The following is a 21,505-nucleotide window of genomic DNA, read 5'->3' as shown; positions in this document are numbered from 1 at the left end:
TATCCTGGAAGAAAAAGCAGTTACTTCTGTGGTGATAAATAGGCTATAAATAAATGCATGTACAAGTGAAACTCATTAAGTGTCTTATGGGACATGCATATAGATTGGGGTGTACTTCAGAAATAAGTTCAAACTCTTGGGACAAAAGGAGAAAATTGTCATGACAGGAACAGACGACAGTTGAATAAATACTGTTTGTGAAATGAAAAACCTTACTTTATACTGTTAAACTACTGTTAGCACAGTATATCAATTCTAATTTAATAGCATCATCAGTATTAAGAACAAGACAAAATAGCCAAAGATTTAATAAATCCTGATTCGTGGTGTGGCTTTCTTGGAAAAGTACTTCTATCACTTAGCAAAATTATTTGTTCTTTGTAGTACTGCCTAAGACATAATTTGTACTGAAGACTAATCTCATGGTAGAACAGCACCAAATAATTTATTCTCAAGGATAACTATTCACTATCTACCCAAAGCTATCATGTGGACTTCCACTTTCTAACTGGTCATCAAGACTTGAAAATTTAGACATCAAATAAATGTACATCAAGTAATGCTGTGCCTGCTGAAAAATATCCAAACAAGAAAAAATATAGCCTATGACAGTTCTGTCCATTGGATGAAAAACCTAATTATTGAGTTTTGCTTTTAAAAATGAGTAGAAAGTTTAAAGAAATAATGTACATTCGCTTATTTCATAGGTGTCTTAGCTGTTGTCAGTACTACATTCATGAGAAAAATGACAACATGGATCTTCCCTGCAAATGAAAAAATATAATGAATTTTTCATTAATCCAAATATATAGAGAGTTAAATGTAATTGGGGTTGCATGTGCATTTAAGTCCTTTAAAAAAATAGTGACATCCAAGAGTGCTAGAAAAAGAAACAGAAAGAAACAGGTAAGTGTTCCTTTGACCTATTATCTACAAAAAAAACCCAACCAAACACGAAAGCCTTTAACTGCTTTATCTTCTTCACTATTTGAGTGATCACAGAAATTCATAATCACTATTGTTTTTCATTATTACTTCATGTCTACTTAAAATTAAAACAAAGCGTAGTGCAGTTAATGGAGTTTGGATCAGGTCCCAGTACAATAATTAAAACCTCATTGTACTTCTATACCCTTTAGTCATCCTGACAAAAATACCCTACCCCTTTTAACAAAATTTTTGCCGAAGTGCTGTAACCCCTCTGGGAGCTTCAAACAAAATGTTCAGAGTACCCTGTGACTGAAATGGCCACAATGAGCCAAGAGTGACGGCAATTCAATGTCACACCATGGGTGAGCACAAAAACAGAGTTAAAGCAGGCAGGTGAGAGAACACAGTTTTATCACCCGGCTTCAAAACACTGTTTACACATGAATTTCAGTGATCCTGTGTGACTACACATACAGCCTTCTTTTCTGCAAGGGTGTTGATGATGTCAGGAAATGTTCACTTGATCTAGTTTAGTCTGGTTATTTTTATTAGGCATCGAAAAGCTGCTATGTTTTGAAATAGTGAAATAGTTTATAAACAAAATTTAGGACACCTAAACTGGATCTTTTTTAAATTAAGCCTCTGTAAAGCTGGATTTATTACATTTATTGGAATTTGTTAAACCTGAGAATCTGTCAAGATTTTGCATTAGGTGTAACCTCAATTTTTAATGAAATATATAAAGGCTTTAAAAGAAGACTTTACATAGTAAATGTTTACATACTTCTGACTGTATTGTGATCCAGTAGACAAGATCAACACAGCCAAATACAGGTCATTTTATATTTTGGTCTCAAAGTTATTCAATCTAGAAAAAACTTCATTTCCCTTCTCTCCCACTGGTTCAGAGCCTCAGAAAGCCTACTGGAGAGGCTGTGAATATTGATTGCTCTTTTATTAAGCATCACACGTTGCAGCTGACAGCATGCTTTTCTCACAGGCACTTGATAAAGGAAGTCTTCTGAAGCAAAACTGTATTTTTACCGTGTGTTCTAGCTTTACTCTGTCTTGCAAAATTACTAGGCTGAAAAAACACAGCCTTCAACCTGCACCAACAAACTTCATGACTGCAATTAGGATAGATTCATTAGTAGCACAGGAGTCCCAGGACAGGGCTTCAAATGACCTACAACATAAGGTCATTGTTCTACACCAGGCACATCCTTTCATTTTGAGAATCTGGGGCATTATTCTGTAGAAGTGGTAGGAGATGGTGATCAGCAATCAAAATAAAAGCATCATGTAAAATTTAATTGCTCATTCTTTCTTGGTGGTTATTTTATTGAATACCCTGTGTGCTTTGAGGAACAACTAGAAGTACACAAAGTCCTCTGACAGCAGAGGTTGCAGTTCCTATTCTGAATTTCACCACAGTAAAAAGTAGCAAATAAGACATCCCAGAAGGTCAGACTTGAAAGAAGTACATCTCAGAGAAAAAGAACACCCCAACAAAGAAGTCCAAGGAAAACAGCCTTTGAAGGGCCATATTCTCTTTGTGGACATATGTTTTCAAAATGTCTATTCCAAAACAAGCATTGTGCATAGAGGAAGCAAGAGGCAAATAAAGCTGCATATAACCTCACATTTATTTGACTATGCTGTAGAAAGAAATATAGATTTTTTCACTGTCACTTTTCATCAGTGCATTATTTTATCTGATTAAGTAAACTGCTAAATTTGATTTAAGATAGGAAGATGTGGCTATTTGTGAACTTACTTCATTGACAATTTTCATTTTTGCTGTAGATCTTATACTAAACACCATGTGTTCTAGTCCAAATAAAGTGTACCTTGACCTACTGATGCTATGAGACATACTAGAATAAGGATGCAAAAGGTACTCAAAAGTTCTTTATCTAATTTACTTGGTCTCCTAATTTTACCATGCCGTGAAACAAAGGCCTCCCTGTGACAAGATACTTTTTAACCCCTTATATCATGTCACAGTATTCAGTTACTACATACTGGGGCTCCAGTTTGACTTACACCACATTAAGTAGCAGTGCCAGGTAAAAGTATAAATGACATTCACTTCTGAACCTGTTCCTACTTCTGAACCTGAGTGCAGAGTTCCATAACAAATAAAATTCCCAGTATGCTTCAACACTGCCTTAAGATGAGTGTGAAATAGCATCAACAATGCCCAAGACATAAAGGTAACTGGTAGTAAAGGCATGAATCAGAAAATAGCTATTAATCATCTACATTTATTCTGAAAGTATTTAAACTATGCCCACTGCAATTCACTTCAGTATGCACTGGTTAGGATAGTTCATACCTTACAGGACTACTCTAACAATTTTTATTTTCATTCTACTACACCATGATTTATCAAATTGTGAGGCATAGCTTTCTGTTAGGAACACTATTTATCATTCTTTGTTATAAAGACTTATTTTTTTCCTTATGCTCATTTTAGTTTGTGAATAGGTAAGTCTGATTTAAAGATAGAGATGCTTTTGCATAAGTTAAAGCCAAATAAAATTCATCACAACATTCTAGTCTAAACATTTGGAACTGTCTAATGTCAGCAGAAGATGACATGAAGGGAAAACATTTCTATTAAGTGTATTTGTAGCAGAAAATTCATGCATGAGAGTATTAGAATATTTTAAAAGAAGCTGGACATACCACAGTAGAGACTGTGCCTTTTTTTTTTTTTTTTTTTTTTTTTTTGCTATCTACAACTATTTTTCTGATTAAGGAAAATGCATTTTTTAATGGCATTCACATATCTTTTGAAAAGTGGAGTGTTATAAAAGCTTAGTCAGAGAGATAAAAGTCACAAGGACATTCAAGAAAACAGTCTAGTTAAAACCCAAGAATTATCTTTGATGAGAGCTTTCTTAATCAAATGGCATATTTCAAAACATTCCTGAAAATAAACTCATTACGTTTAACTAAGAGTAGAAGTTCTCTTATTCAAATGTAGATGACTTCTTACATAATCTCTGAAGCATGAAGAATGTTAAAAGTATTGTGAACTTGACAAGACCAAAGAAGTAACTTTCAAAATCAAGTGCTACACTGCCTCTGTTCTATATTCACAGTAAACTGAAGGACTCTTCAGGACCAATAAAAATAAGATAATGAAGCAGAAATCCAATTATGAGAAATAAAGAATTTGATTTCCAAACTAGTAATTGTTTCCTGAATATTTGAAATAATACTGTATTAAAAAAAAAGAGCTCTACATCTACACTGAAAAACCATGTATTCACATTTCAAATTGCTCCTTTGAATTCTATCCATATAAGAATGGTTACACCATCCTTATTTCTATGTTAAATGGAATTTAAACAATAAGAATAGGTTTGAACTATAATCCTAAACTCCCAGCATTTCAGCGATTTGTGATCAAACTGGGATACAAACTTCACAGCTCTGTAGTTCCTTGGAAAAACCTCTCCATCACGAAGGGCTGTCAAGCACTGCAACAGGCAGCCCAGGGCAGTGATGATGCCTCACCATCACTGGAGGCATTTAGGAGACTTAGATTTGGCACATGGGAACATGGTTTAGTGGTGGACTTGGACAGTTGACTTAATGACCTTAAAGGTCTTTTCCAACCTCAATGATTCTATGAATATAGTTTAAACCACAGGCCTTCAGAATTTTGAGTACTTCAGTACTTATGCCTTAATGAGAGCATGCATTGTAATCTGCAAATAAAACAGAAGGTGCCAGTGTGTACAAGGTTACTTTCTTGCCCATATTTTGTTTGTGTAACAGTCCCTTGACTGAGACCTAAACTCAGAGGTACCTCTCACTCATTGGTACACAAGCTTTTGATCTTGATTATTTTTCTAAGGAAAAGGAATTCAGGGAAATTGCTTTAAAATCAACAGCTGATTTGCCAGTAAAAATCAAGCATACACCCTGCCTTTCACCATTGGGATGGATGGTTGTTTTGTCTTTGTATATGAGTAGGCTCATTAATTTCAAATTAACACAACTCAAGTGTTTGAGCATTTAGCAGCCTTCAAGTTTGCAGCTCTCCTGCCAAATGACAGTATGTTTGCTCTTCTTCTTTTGTGGAAGGGAAATCAAAAGGGAATATTTTGGCTGCATTTCTCTCACTGGTGTGTGCCAATGACAGAAACACATTAAAACAGTTTGCATGAAAAATTTTTATTTAGTATGTAAATAGAGTTAATTAATCAGGAAAGAGGCAACGTTTAAAGGGGGTCACATGTGCTTCTTTCAAGCAAAGTATTTTAAATCTCAAATTGTTAGTACACTACTAGTGTACTACCTATCTATAGATAGAATAATTTCATAATTAAATTTTAAAGCAGTAAATGAAAGTATTACTGAGACCCACAGTATTTTTTAACTAAAGCTGAACAAGACCATTTCAGTTTTCCACTTTAAAAATGCTGATGGTATTTGTCAATAACTTAGAAGAGGGAGAGTCCGAGAGTCCTACAATGCTGATTTAATTAACTGAACTGATGATAAAGTGAGGTTAAAACATTTGTTTCTACATTAAAAAAAAAAAAAATCCATCAGCAATTCAAGGGGTTCTATGCTTTACAAGCATAGAACCAATGCATTTAAATTGGTTTTTACAACAAAGGTGACACATAATTTGAATAAAAGAAGAAAATTGGTAAAATTAATGTAGGACTATGTTTATTACACAGGATAATTCCAGGTACAAACAGATGAATCAGCAGCCAGAAAACTGAAATATAAACAAGAAGCAGCAACACTGTTCTCGCTCAGAAGAATCTTCAAAGTACAGATGATATTTTATTTTAATAAGGAAGTTGTCTAGGGTCTAGCAAAAGCCTAGAAAAGTTTTTTTTTTCTTTTATACTATGATAAAAGCAGAAAAGGAATACAAAGTAGAACACACAGTAGTCACATGAAATATCCTCACTTTTGAAGCAGAATGGCTGACAAACACAGAGTTCCCATACACCGTCAAGTGAAAATCATCAAGTTTTACAACTGGTTCTTGGAATAATTAAACTTACGGAGGTATCCTTGGCCTCATACTTATTAGCTGCTCTCACTGGCACTAATCCCTGTATTAGAGCTGCTGAAGATTTTAGTATGAACCTATAACCAAAGTTCCTGAGAGCCATAGTGAGCCAGAGTTACTTACACGCTTCCTGTGGTGGAGCTGCTGTCCATGAGGAAGGAGCCATTGGTCCTTTCCATCTGTGCAAGCCTGAAAGGCAGGGAAAGACCACAACTTTCAGACAACATGCTGCACAATTTAAACAGAAGCAGTTGGAAAATAAAATCTACTTAGAAACACCTCATGTATGGCAATCTTTGTATACATGATTAAGAATAAAATCCTAGATTTTGTGATGAAAACCTATAATCCAGAGGACTTTTATGCTATGAAACTTGTGCTATGATTAATTAATTCTACCTTGCCAAACAACAACAAAAAAGTGTATTTTCTCCTTCTATCATAATTATCATTAGCATCACCACAACTTGCATGGCAAAATTAGTTAAAGAGATGTTTTCACAGATGGTTTTCTTTTTGAATTTTCTAAAGCTGGACTAACAAAAGAGGATGAATCCTTTTTAAATATAGTACATGCAATGTCTGAAATTGTGCTCGGCAAATAATACTACACTGTAGACAGACAAGTCCTGTGAAAAAGAATAAAAAGCAGTATAATTACAGGGAATCATTGCGTACAGTTCCTCATTTTGGAAGCAGATTATTGGACTGTATATACAAGGCCACACAGTTCTTTAAAATCAAAGCAGAAATTTTCTATCTATTCAGGTTTCCAGGAAAGATGTACCTTGTGTACATAAGAGACAGACATAAAAATTTAGGAACACTTACTACTCTATGCATATATTCAACTGCACCAAATACAGCTATTTACTTTACTATAAATTATCTTAATTTCATATATATTTTTGCAAGTGCATTATGTATTACTATAGACATCTTCAAACTTCCTTTTGAAGGGAGTATGCAAGGCCCTAAAGATCAGGGAACTCTGGTGACTTATTTTAGAATGGAGCAAGTTTGCCCTTCCCTATATTTGTTAGTATTCTTGAGGTAGAAGAAGAAGAATAAATGAAGGCACACACACACTGGATGTCATCTTGATTGTCTATTCCACCTTGGCTGGGCTGGGACATTGTGCTCCAACATCTTCCCTGAAGGGAAGAGAATCTCTGAAGTGACTCAGGACAAATCAGATCATCTCTGTTCTAGGACATCTCGAACAAATCTAGTTCACAGTAAGCAACATGCTTACAAGTAACATATTTATAAAGCTGCTAAGCTCAGCATCTTTAAATCTTTTGATGAAACGTAATTTTAGAAATTCATCTTCACAGTCCCTTTGTCATATAGGGAAATAACACAACCCCCATTACTTTTAAGAGAGAAGGGCCTGCCCTGTATCCCTTAGAGAGTAACGGATATTCCAGCTCACAAATGTAGATTGTATTATTATTGTCACATTTAGGATCTCCAACACTAATGAGGATTTGCTTGGGATACTGTATGGAACGAGCAGATAGACCTAATTGAGGAGACAGCAAAAGGAGACAGCGAAAGAACCCCTAGAGTCGCAAAGAAGCCTTCAAGATCGGATAAAAACTGAAAGCTGAGGAAGGAAATTAAGAAGCAACTCAGAGGTGACAGAGCACAACAGAACAGGGAAATGGTATCTGATTCCAGGCAGGGGATTTTTTAAACAGAAAAGTGGGAGCTGAACTTCTCCAACCAGTGACAGAGAAGGCTTTAAGCCCTAATATACCATTTCTGCTGGGCAGTGTCTTATTAGGGAAGCCCTGATAATATTTCTTTAAAGATGCTTAGCTGAAAAGACCAGGAAAATAAAAAATATTTAAAATATTTACTATTGTATATGCAACAAAGGACACAATAAATATTATATGATAGACACAGGATTATGTCTTCTTTTTCTAGATTTTATTACTAGAAGAAAAACAATCCTGACTAGTTTTAGACAGATAGCTATGAGGCAATTAGTAGTAAGTTTTCGATTTTGCTAAGCAGTGCTGGCACACAACAGGTACAGATTTAAGTTTGTATCCTGAATGATAGTTCAGTACTGCACAGTCCACCTTCAGCTAATCTCATCCTAAACAGAACTGGTAAGAGGTGAGGGGGAGGAGATGGAAAACAGCTATTGGGATCTCCACTAACCCTTAATGAGAGTCCAGATTTTGAGCTTCATCTGGGCACAAAAAGCCACAGTATTGTGGCACCATAGGCTGAAAAAAAGACACAGATAGACAGAAAATTCTTTCATCTCTCTAGAGAAATTTAATTTGTCTGGTTCAGGGGTTTTAATTGATCACAATATGGCCTAAGTTGTAGAATCAAAGAAATGATGAGTGTTTCATATGAATGATGTTTCAAATAACTGAAAAGCTCTGTAATGACTTTGTATGTCATTGTGCCATACTACTAATGAAGGATGAAAATATTTGCTGTTGGGGGACAAAAAAAATAATAGGCTGACTGTGGGTAGCCCTTCAGCTTTATTTCCTGCCCTATTTTCTCTTGCTGAAAAGATCAAGTGCAGCATATCCTAGGCATTTAAAAATTAGTCTGAAGATTTTTAAGGTGCCCATAAATGTTATTAATTTAAACATGCACTCTGAATTTTTATTCAAAGAAATGAAAAAGTTGAAAAGTTGTTTTTGAGTCATAGAGATCAGATACAAGAATAAAACCACTTAAAAAAAACCTAGACAGTTCCCATTGTACTTATTTTTGAGAGGGTGTCTCTGGTAAATGTTTCACCATCATCATTAACTCCAGATGACAGGAAATGGCCAGTGCCAAGGGAAGTTTAGGTTAGATACAGCCAAAAGTTTTTTCTGTGAAAAGTAGGTCTGGTATTGGAATAGGTTGCCCAAGGAAGAGTTGGAACCACCTTCCCCGGCAGTGTTCAAAAGGTATGTGGGGGTGGCACTTGGGGACATGGTTTAGTGGTAAACAAAGTCATGCTGAGTTCCTGGCTGGGCTTGATGATTTTAGAGGTCTTTTCGTGCCTTAATGATTCTGTGATCATCAGCTCTGAATGTACAGAAGTGAGGTAACAAAACTCAGAGACAGTGAGATGGACTTAGCATAACAGACATTTTATCACAACAGGACTAGGCTGGCCCCACAAAAGCCACAACATAAAACATCTGTAATTACAACCTACTCTGCTAAAAACCAACAGTAATGCAGAGCATCAGTCTATCACAGAAGAAAACAAAACCTTGGATCTAATATCCTACTGAGAAAACCTATATAGAGAACAAGTTCAGTTTATTTCAAAGGTTAAAAATGAAGAAAGAAACCAATAATGGCACTTTTTAGAAATAATGCAATTTTGCAACAGCTTCCATTCTGTTTGAGAGATGATAGATTTAAAACACGTATTTTACTTTTAATATGACTGTAATAAGAAGCAAATGATTTAAAAACATTTGACTTACTTCTAAGTACAGAGAATTATATCTTTTTAATTAATAATATCCAACCAGTAGTGTACATTAAAAGCTGCAGAAATCAACCACAAAATGCAATGAACTAGTGAGAAACCATGACTCTCTTACCTAGTAGCATACTGTTCTATCCTGGAGTGTGTGTCATCATGAAACAGCTGTGGAGACTGGGATGGACTAGTTTAAAAATAATAATAAAAAAATCAGTGATGTCTAAAGCAATTAATTATATAGACAACATTATTTTTAAATCAAGTTCGACTGATGACAAATAAATACATGCTCAGTATTCCCAAGGGCGTTATTGCTTTGGGTCAGCCATGCCCTATAGTTCAGGGACATCAGATTAGCTGCAACTGAGTTAAAAGAAAACAACTGGCAAATGAGGCTGTCCAGATAAAGGGGTTCTGCATACTCACTCATATTGCTCCGGCCACATACTGATGAGAGTGATAGGACTGTAAAGAAGACACAAAAAAAAAAAAAAAAAAAAAAAAAAAAAAAAGAGAGAGAGAGAGAGAGAGAGAAAGAATGAAACTATGAATCAAAAACTTTAGTATCATTTCAACAATAGAAAGCAGGAGAAACACAAAATATTTTAGATATTTTAAACAGCAACCCACCCTGAACAAGTTACAACTGATGTAGAAAAGATACAGCAACAAATACTTGTCATGGAGAGACATAAGACTGACATACATACTTTTGTTACATAAAAATCAATTTTTTAAAAAATCCAAATCAGTGTTATTGATTGAACTACCATTCATAAACCATAATAAATTAATTTAAATTCTGCTCAAGCACTGGAACTTCCATTTTAAAGTAAACAATAAAATGTATTGAAAAGAAGTGGGGTGCAAAAACCCCACCAATAAGTCTCCCCTATAAGTTACAGTTATCAATGCTTCTTTCCCTTATGCATAAAAATAATGAGGTAAATATATTGTATTATATTCTAACACTTGAATAACTATAAAATATTTTTTATTTTATGTATTTTTTTATTAGAAGGATTGTATTACTGAGTTTTGCAGGGAGGAGAACCAATACCAAGAGTTTTCTCAGCATGGTGCTGACAATTTATTTGTATATTTCCCACATGACTGGACCAACAGAATTTTATCCTGACCTGTGATTATAGTTTTAGCATTCCAATTTCTGGCAGCACTGGCAAACTTTCATCACATTAAAGCAGCTTTGATTTCCTGTGTGGGTGGCAGCTGAAGACTGCCCTGGTGGGTAACATTCGAATGTGCATTGCTTCCTTAGAAGCCAGGCTATCAGTCAGGCAGCTTTCAGATTGCTTCCTCCTGTCTTTCAAACTGCTAATGAGAAGGTTTTGTTTACTTATTGCAAATGAAAGGCACAGCCCTACAGTCATGAAAGCCTTCAGACTGTGGCACTGGCACCGAGCTGCTGTGTGAATGCAGTGTCTTTGCTGAAGCCTTGGATGGGCTGTTGCTAAGTGCTGCTGTGTTCAGACAGGGCAGCAGTGCCACAGACCCCAGGATGTGAGGGACAGTCAAGCCATGAAACTAATTCTACCACCTTGTCAACACATCTTAATTTTTGCTCTTTTAAGAGTGTCTTTTGCTGACAACTGCCAAGTGAGTAAATAAAGTGGAGCACTTCTGTCAGCGCCATAAATAATACCATGGAGACACTGAGAGTGCTCTCTCTGATTAGGCCGCCAATATTTCTGAAGCCTGTAGGACTCTAATTAACTCAGATATTTCTAATTCCAGGAATTCTGACATAATCAAATAAGCAGTGCAGTTCCAAAAAACCCAGTGTCCTCAAAAGTATTCTCTGTAAAATAGCTACTCAGCCCCTGCCAAAATTACCTGCTTTGTCCTTTACCATGGACATTGTAAAGTCCATGGCTTTATAATACAATGCTGATAAAAATCTAAGCATAAAATATGTTAATTTAAAAATAATAGAGAAGATCTGCAAATAATGTGAAACAATACAGAATAATATAGCACAAGGCTCTGCAATTGTTTGCTATCTTTTGAGTTTCAGCTTTTTGTTTCTGATGGAACAGGCTAGTGACTCCAGAAGCCACTGCTCTATAAACCAAGCTTACGTCTCCAGGTTGTCACCCTCCAATACTGTTTGCACAGGTAAGTAGCCAAGTCGGGGATGCTTTGCAAAATACTTCTTTGACCGAAATTTATTCTTCAGCACCTTTGTGAAGTCCCGTACGTCTTCCCCAGATGTTGTCTTAAAAAAAAAAAAAAAAAAAAAAAAAAAAGGAAAAAAAAGAAAGAAAATTCAATATTGCTAAATAGTGCTGATTTAATGTCAATATTATTGATTAATACTGCTGGTACTGTCCTGAAAAAGAACACAAGGAAGAACTTTAAAATTTCAATTATGCTAAAATGGCCTTTGTAGTGTCCCAAGATACAATAATAATACTAAAAATTAGTATCATGCACCTAAAAATTCTCTTCTACTGGAAAATAATAGCAAGGCTTCAAATTCCCAGCAATAAATGCATCTACCAATTACTTTATAAATTAAAGACAATTTGACACAGTTTCAAGTCTTAAGCTAAACATTTTTATCCAGTCTTATAAACAAAAAAAAACAAAAAAAAAAAAAAAAACAAAAAAAAAAAAAAATCAAATTTTGAGAAACACTTTAAAAAGGGTAAAAATCAATTGGTATAGCCCTCACTGCTTCCTATACTAGACCTACAATAGAAAACTTTACCACAAGATGGGAATGGTATGTGCTAAACCATTCTCTGCTGCACCAGACAATATTTTCATTAGCTTTTTCTCCAGTTACCAAATCTCTTCCTATAGGATTCCGCCACTACCTGTAATATTCCACAGTCAAAAAAATGCACTGATGAAGTCATGGCCAGTGTACAGGCACTGTTCAAAAGCACAGGCAGGCCTGATAAGAACAATTGGTGGCTGAAGTAACAAACTCTGATTCAGTGGTCTCCTTACTACCACAGAGTAAGATTAGGACACAGACTACCCATAAGATTCTACAAGTCGAAATTTACAAGTTACAATCAACATCGTCCATCTCTCCCAGCAGCCTTTTTTTCTGGTCCTGACTGATGCAATTTCTTCCAAAACTGGTAAATGTTTGGTCCCATCCCTCTTTGCTCCCTCCCTGCCCATCACCCTGTCCTGAGAACAAAATTAAAATTTATTCAACTACTTTTAAAAATGCCTTTAACTAGTGATAATCACAGCAATAATGGCAGCACTACTGTCATTATTCAGCTAACTTCTGCCACAAAATCAGGGATACATACAGGCATAAAATACAAGGCAAAAATGGCAATAAAGAGATCTGCAGGAAGAAACAATAGTATAGAGTCTGCCTTTTAAGTGTATGTGCACACACTGTGCTGAGTATTTCAACAGAACATCCCCTTCCAACCAGGACTATTGAGCATTTTCTCCTGCAACTGCAGTAAAGAAAGCACCTCCAGAATTACCTGAAGATTTGCAACAGCTTTTACAGACTTCCAGTCCAGGCTCTGTAACAAACTACAAATTGCATTTCTGTACCCTCTGCTTCAGGAGAAGTCTGTTAGCATCAAAGGATGCCAAAGCCAATAGACAACCATGTGGAAAATAGATAGGAAGACTTCACATTTGTCATCTTTTTCTCAAAGTACTACAAAGAGGCCTAGAGGCAGGTCAGGCAAACTATTCTCTGCTGTCAAAACCTAAAAATACTTCCATATTCATCTATATGTTTTAATGTATGTATAATATATGCAGTTACAGACTCTGTAATGCATATCAGATGAACAGTAAAAATAGTAAAATAAAATGGTGTTGGTAGGAGCCTCTCATATGTGTCTTTAAAAAGTAGACAACAAACAGAGCAAATTTGTGACCAAGGGTTATTTGAACCCCTGAATTTTAATAAAAGTGAATCCATGGAGTGTTCACAAAATCATTCACAAAAAGCATCTCTCCAACCACTGCACCATAAAAAGGGTTGTTTTCTTTCATGCAACAGTTACTTCAACAGATGGAACTCTGCCCCAAGGCCAAGGAATTAATGTTTTAATACCTACACATTGTAGAAATAATGCCAGACTTTTTCTCTGGTGAATTCTTTATTTGGTATGACAACCTGATTCTCGGAAAGAGGACTATTATGACTGTGTACTCACTGAACACTGCAAATACTAACCAGTGCAATTTGAGCAGATTTGAAAGAATCTATTTTAATTTACATGTAATTAAAATGCAACTCTGAAAAATGTCTTCTATTTTTTTTTTCTTTTGGGCATATAACCACAAAATGTAATCCAATCCAAAATCAGGAGAAGTTAGATGCACTATAATATTTTCCTTTAAAGAAAGAATAGCTAGGAACTGTTTTGTAGAATCTGTCTTCTAAATTAAAACTGGCAGGCACATTGTACACTTCCTTACATCATGACATCTTGGCTATTTCCACACAAATCAATAGTACAAACAGCACCATTGCTACAGAACTACTTCAAAATCAAAGAAAGAATACTTTCCTTCACTGAAAATTCAGTACAAAGACGATGCCTTCAAACTGAATTTAAAATCTCAGTTCTTAGAGCAATACAAAGTTCAAGAAGAAACATTTAATATCCATGGCTGCCATATACAACTAAAAAATCGTAACAATTGACAAACTGGTATCAGTACTCTTCAATACAGCAGCCAGGCACAAACAGAGTTATAAGCAACAAACTAAGATACAATTACTTGTAATCCAATAAAAATTTAAGAAACTAGGAAAGCAGTAGAAAAAAAATGAGCATGGTGAAAAACATTTTCCATACATATCTTAAAAACCCAGCTGGTGTATGCTTTCAGTATATTGGAAATAGAAAAAGTATTCATTGGTAAAAAAATAATACCAAGATTGTAATAAAGTAATTGTGGAGCTCTGAACTACATAACATATAATATAGGAATTACAATAAATATATGAAACATGAATATATAATATAGAATACATATAATACATATATATAAAATTTCATTTACTTCTCACTATTCTCTTTTTCAAATGAAAGTCCGCGTTCTTATTCCTCTCACTGCACCTAGCTATGTAAAAGGATTAGTCTGCATCTAAGTCATCATTCTCTTAATTACATTTATTATAGCTAACACAAAGCCAATTAGCTGTTTTAATATACACAGAAAAACTGATTCCCAGAGAAGATGTGAATCTCCCTAATATATTCTGTCATTAAGCCCAGCCACATTAATATAACACAAGTGTCACTATTGAGAGGATTTCCAATTCAAAAAAATCTAAAAACAAACTGTATAGGTAGTTATGTAGGTCTACTCCCAAATTAGAGGCTAAGAAAATCTAACAATATTTTTACACATCTGTGCAAAATTCTACATTAAAAACCTTATTTCTCCATCTTTTCAGACAAAGGTTATGTAATATGAAGAATAAACTAGAACAACTTTGCATTTCTACTACTTAAGAAAGAATTATGTTTTCACATGCTTCTCACACCCATCTCTAAATCCTGGATGAAAGAAAAGACATACCTGAAGTTATTATAATGATTTTTTTTTTTTTTCCCAGCATCAAGAAAACTAAATTGCAAGCTAGGAGAAATGTAAAATGGCATTACAGATTAGAATGCAGTAACTACATGTAACTATGAGGAGCAAATGGTCCTAATCTGAAATTATGAAGCAATTCTTACCTAAAGCAAATATCACAAAAGTAATTGCAATGGAGAACATATTCCTTAACCCATTCTCCAAATAATTTTAAATTTGGTAAGAATTTGTTGTGCTTCTGAGAAATCCCTTTATACTCTACATGGAACTGCTCACCGGAAGACAATTAAATGGTCTTCCATCCATCTGTGACTACGTTCTAGTTCTAAATGTCATCTTATGTAATGGAGGCTTTTTTTTTTACCTATTTATTGCTAGTATTCTTGATAAAAATGTATTAATACACATTAGCAGTAAGAAGGCGAGGCTAGATTTTATTAATGCAGTTTGATGAGTACATGCATTTGTACTATGCTTTTCAACACTAGCCAAGAAAGCAACATTTTAACATGAACAGCCTTTGAATTCAGTTAAAAGGCAGAACGGATGCACTCTTCATCCATTATATAATGGATTCTAAGGAACAATTCAGTGGCCTTTGGTGCTTTTATTTTATTTCACAGATCCTGGTCTATGCTATTTTTCAGGCATTATTCCATTTAAACATATAAGCTATCCTACTAACTGCAAAAAATTTTGCAATTCTTGACTACTGTATTGTATTTAACAAGTTCAATATGTAGAGAGGTTTACAACAAATTAGTATACCAACCACAGCGCATTATTACAAATAGTAAGAATAAATAGTACAGGACTCTTTTAATGAAATAAATTCTTTATTCCAGACCTAGACCATATAAGGCTAGTTAAAATAGCTTGCATATGGATACTGATTATGAAAGTCTAACAGGCATCTAGGTCTGTTCATATAACAGGTCATTTCTTTTTACAGAAATGGTCATAGCAGAGTGTATTTACATCAGGACCCAAATAAAATTCCAGCTCTTCATATTCAGCTTCCAAATTAACCAGGCTGGTGCTGGACCTCTAATTTTATGCATCACCTGCCATTTCTTTTCTTCTGCTCTACTTAAAACTTCCCCAATTTCCTTCCTTTCCCTGTTTTTACACTGGCCTTCATTCATTCACTCTAATCAAGAATGTAATTTTACTCCCCTTATTACCCCATAGTGGAGTCACCTCATTCCTCCTGTATTTCATGGAAAGAAGGGACTTTTGCCTTATGTAACCTTATTTTACACCTAATATTGCTTTAAAAATACATTTTTTTCTGCATCAGTAACAGAAATTTTCATTATAATATAAGCCATCCCTATTTCCAGGGACAGAGAAGACTCCAGCCATTTCCAGAATATGTTTTTCAGTTTGTCAGCCTTTACTTGTAAATGAGATGGCTCACGGTTACACAGTGTGAATGTGTTTAACAAGAGCTGAAAACTCATCTTAGATAAGAAATCTGCTGCTTCAGACAAAATCTGGAATTCATCAGAAATATACCATCATGTCCTAGGGAAAGTACAATACCCCACACTAAATGTAACCTGTATTTGACTAACTCAACAGGAAGGATATCTTATCCTGCAGACCAGCAGCAATATCTGTTTCAACACCCCTTACAACTCAATTTCTGAATTTTCTGCATTATACAGGCATTAACAAAGAATATTTCTGTTCCTTTAAAGGTGAGGTTTATAAGGAGAAAAAAAAAGTAAAGTATTAATGTCTAATCATAGAGCTCCAAATCCTGAGGCTAGAATAGTCATATGATAAATTATAATAAACATTAAAACCAGCTGAAAAAACAACAAATCTACTTAAAAAATATTCTTTGGAGTATTCCCTAACATGCCAATTTATCATTAAAATCCTAGGATTTGGTTATAGAATTAATGAAAATACATTAACATGACTCATTTTTTTTCTGACCATACTGAAGTAAAAACACTACTTAATAGAATTTGAATTCCATCACAGGAGACACGCCAGACAATAAAGAGGGAAAACACAGGTAGTAAGTCCAAAAACTACAGCAAAAGAGTCAAATAACTCAATGAACTTTTGCTAATAGAAGAACCCACAGAATCTTGTAACACTATTGAAAATTGGCTCTGTTGAATCATCTCTAGTTACATTCTGGTCTGAATGTAATTTTTCTGAACATGCAGACCCTTCACCACTGTTCTGTAGAGCACATATGAATTATCCTATTAATTAATTTCTAAGGTAAAATTCTTGACTGTAAACAGCTATCTGATAAAAAAGCGTGAGTGTTATTTTCGTGTGGCAACACAGCCACTCCTTAAGTTAAGAAAGACTCCTAGGAATCTCCTTAAAAAATTGTGTTTGAAGCATCATTAGGAAAATACAGTGTTATAAAATTAATCTTTTTCAGCTACTGCTGATAAACATCTCACACCATTTCTGGTTAGAACCTATCAATTCTGTTTATAGTTTTTTTTTTCCAGCTATACATTGACTTTTATATATCCCAGTAAATAGCAATTACACAACAGAATGAAACAGTCTATTTCTAGCTACATTTTCATGAAGCAAAGAAATGCTGGACCTGAAAACTCAGCCCCCTAAAAATATTAATGTGCATTACTAGAATATGAAATACTCTTTGCAATACGAAGAGCAATAGTAAAGCAAGTCCTTTTTCTCCGACATGTCCTCACCCTTATCGTGTGTGTATATATGTTAGTATACAAGAACAGCAGTTACTTCTAATATTCAAGCTTTGTTTTACCAATCAGATGTGAAGTTTAAGTTCTCTCAGAGGTGGATACTGCTACCCATTTATATAGAATCCAAATACTCCCTACATAAAATCAACAAAACTTGAAAAGTTCCTGATGCCTTCCAAAGAGAAAGGTAGGAAGACAAGCCATATTAAACATATCTAAAATAAATCCTGGCTAGTTAAAGATTATGAAAAGAAATTTAGACCTCAGATCTGGGTTATTATCCATTAGAAACACTGAGAAAATTGGTACTTACAGGTATACAATACTCCACCATTGGATAATGCAATTTATGCCCCTTTGCTGTGCGGCCAGAAAAGAAACAGCTCTGACAGACATCATAGTTGAAATGTTTTAAGCTCCGGTACCTGTGGGGACATTAAACAAAGTGATTAGAGGTTTACTTCTAATGAAGCCTCACATAGCAAATTACTCTCTGAAATGGGTCACCTGCTTTTCAGCAGCAGCAGCACAAGGACACAGTGAGTTTGTTGGGATTAGCTCAGAGAGAATTTTGGAGTGTGTACAACCAGAACATGGCACAGCCAACACTCATCACGGCTGCAGGCCCAGGGACAACAGTGCACTGCAGCAGCTACAGGGGACACAGGAAACCTGCATCCCTCTTAGTCCACAGAACCTTACTACACTACACACCTCTCTGGGTATTTAAAAGTTCCTGTCTCCATATCAACAGAGCCATCTGAAATGCATTACAGAGTCTGTAACTGCATACATCAATCACCTGCTGCCCAAGCAGCTTTGATGCAGAAAATCTTACAGGCATCAGCTTCATTGATGGACTGGGAAGAATTTATAATTTTAAAGTTTTTACTGACTTTAAACTGTATTTCTTTAGTTCTTCTTTTCCTCTATTTACTATTTGTGTATTATCTCAAAAAAACTTTTATAAACCAGACCGGTTTATTTCAGTTTTTATATCAACAGTTAAATTAAAGGTTCGTAAATGATTTTGATGCTCAGAAACTTGACACACATTTCAGAAAATTAAAATCTCAAGAATTCATAAATTGTAAGAATAATTTAAAATTCAGTTTAAAATATACAATTATTTGTTTACTTTTAGTTGATTTTTAAGAGAGTGTATGTCTAAATAGGCTAACAGACTTCTACAGTATCCCTTGTACTAAATGTAATCACTGGGAGTGTAATTTATATATTTATTTAGACTAAATCAAAAATTCAATTCCAAATTGCAGTCACTGTTTCTATGCTATGGTTGTTTTGACTGGATGAGGTTATATCATTTGTATGAAACTAAAATGAGCTAACTGAACCAAATTGAATAGCTACTGAATACTTGAAGTTTAAATTAAACAGCTTCCTGAGAGCAGTTTTCAACACCCATCCACATTTTTCCCCTGTTGAGTTTTATGTTTTGTTTTGCAAGACAATATGTGTCTATAAATGTAAAGGTTCACTTTAAAAGATGCTGATCCAACTTGTTTATAATCTTTTCTCAGAGCCAGTGCATTAAATGGCTACATTTACCTTCTGCTAAGACACTAGATGCTTTTGTTGTTGCAGATCTCTAGCTTCATTGTAGAAATTATTTAGAATGGCCCATTCTGAATGGATCTTTTTATTATTTTCTGTCTCCTTGCCCTCCTACACATAGGACAACTTAGACAACTATAACATAGCTGAGCTAGAGCTTTGCCATCCTATGCTTCTTCAAACAATAATAAAGACAGAAACACTTAGAGAATTTGATCCCCCTTTAAGACAGGCAACAAAGTTTGATTGGCTTATTGCTTTTGCAAATACTCAAATACCTATATTTATAATTAAAAAAAGAAAAAGAGGGTTGCTAGCACAATCCTGTAAGATTTACTAAAGCCAGAATTCCAAAAACTAGGCAAGATGAATCTGACCTCAGGATTGATATTATTATCCTCTAAAATAACAGTAAGATGGAGAACAGAAATGATGATCAAAAGTTACTCCCCTGACTGAATACCTAAACAAAAATCTTAGAAGCAATTACATGATAGACTGCTTTATATTTTTCCTAGATAATACATCAGACTCCATGACCACAGTAGCAGAAAAAGCCAGTTATGCTTACCTCTAGCTCTAGCCTCTACTGAAGAATTTGGAGATAGGGGTTGGATCACTTTATACACTGGAGCAATCAATTTACAAATGCATCTTAGTCACAGAAATACTTACTAAGGGTACCAACTACAGTTTAGGAGAATAATATGGAGAATATTCCCCATGTAACATTTTCTTTTAGAATTTACACCTTTTTTTGAAAAGACAATAGTTAGGTTATGTTCAGGGACATAGACAGGGACTTTGCAAGTCTCATCACAGCAGTTTATCAGTGTTTCTTTTAAGCAAGGAAAGATTGATGTTGAAGGGTGTTTTATACTGCCTGGAATAAGTTAGTTTCCAAAGCCTTATGCAGGAGAGCAGAGAGAGAGTCCATATTTTTTCTTACTGATCATCTTTTGATCTTATGCTTACAGAACACATGAGGTGTGCTTATACTTCATTTGCTATCTCTTGGATCCACCAATCCACCCTGTGCCTCTGACAGCCACAGGACCACTGGGTGTCTAACAGTGGCATTGCATGAGCCAGAACTGCACTGGCTCAGGTGACACTGTGGCCTTACCATGGGTGACAAATCCCATCTTAAAGAAGGAAAACAGTGGAAAAACAGACAGGGAAAAACTTCACTTGTTGGAAGTCTTCAAAATCTGAATATTTTAAGAGAAACATTGCACCTAACACCTCTCCTCTTACCTAAATCCAACAATTGGACACTCCTTACAGATGTTGCACTTGGCCTGATGTTTTGCTGTTTCTGCAGCTGCCACACGGTGTAGAACTGGTAACCACACCATAGACTGTGGCTCCAAGCGCATCCAGTCTATGAATTGCTTTACAGTTATTTCTGGTTTATTGTGGTTCTGTGGAGAGAAAAAAAACCACATCCAAATTAAAAAAAAAAAACCAAAAAACAACAACAAAACAAAACAACAGACAAGTTGATTTTCCAAAAAATCCACAAGTAAATTTTCCTTAGAATTCTATGGAAAAAAGACCCCAACAACCTGCATGAATTCTTTCCATGACATCCAAAACCATTTACAGGACACAAGAAATAATCTCAATGAAAATTAAAATAAAGAAAACAAGTTAAGTCAGTAAGACTTTAGAAGACTAAACAGCTGTGATAGAGTGGACAGATGGTAAGAAAGATAGAGGACATAGTACAGAAGTAACAGACTGTAAAGCTGTCTTTTAATTGAAAGGACTTGAAAAGTAAGTATGAGCAAACTCTGCAGTTCAGACATACTGAAGACATGGTTATGTTCTGAGTTAAGATTGATGACAAAATGCTAGAAGTCAGTAATGTTTGCATGCGTGTACTGATTGCCCCAAGACTCATCAATTTTTTATTGTGTTCTAAGCCCAAGTGTTCTTTCTAGTTAGCACATTAAACATAATGCGCACACACACAAAATAAACAAACAAGCAAAAAACAATAAAGGAATCTGCCATTTATAGCCAGTCACTGCAAGCATCAGAGTTAATGTATTAACATGATTGTTTCAAAAAGCAAGCAGACACACTTCCACATTTTCTGTAAGTTATAACCACCAGAGAAGCCTAGCTACAAAGTTATTGTATTCATCAACTTTTTCAGCAATAACAAAAGAGCTTAATATTTCTGAGCTCAATGGAAGTAATAAA

At 34.9% G+C, this 21,505-nt stretch overlaps 1 protein-coding gene across 10 annotated transcripts in view; it reads right to left on the bottom strand.

Moving 5' to 3' along the window:
- The window catches only part of UTRN (utrophin), a 340,627-nt gene that overhangs the window by 15,685 nt on the left and 303,437 nt on the right, over positions 1-21,505 (bottom strand). For all 10 annotated transcript variants that reach the window (XM_085575353.1, XM_085575352.1, XM_085575354.1 and 7 more), the window contains 6 exons: positions 20,552-20,718; positions 18,033-18,144; positions 11,546-11,682; positions 9,873-9,911; positions 9,565-9,630; positions 6,104-6,169 (listed from right to left, as the gene is read on the bottom strand). In XM_085575353.1, coding sequence (XP_085431479.1) covers positions 6,104-6,169; positions 9,565-9,630; positions 9,873-9,911; positions 11,546-11,682; positions 18,033-18,144; positions 20,552-20,718 — 587 coding nt within the window. The remainder of the gene's footprint in view (positions 1-6,103; positions 6,170-9,564; positions 9,631-9,872; positions 9,912-11,545; positions 11,683-18,032; positions 18,145-20,551; positions 20,719-21,505) is intronic.

This window comes from Lonchura striata, chromosome 3, assembly GCF_050655825.1.
Source record: "Lonchura striata isolate lonStrDom1 chromosome 3, ASM5065582v1, whole genome shotgun sequence".
Classification (NCBI taxonomy): Eukaryota; Metazoa; Chordata; class Aves; order Passeriformes; family Estrildidae; genus Lonchura; species Lonchura striata.
The sequence above is the reverse complement of the archived record's forward strand: the minus strand, read 5'-3'. Positions and strand labels throughout refer to the sequence as shown.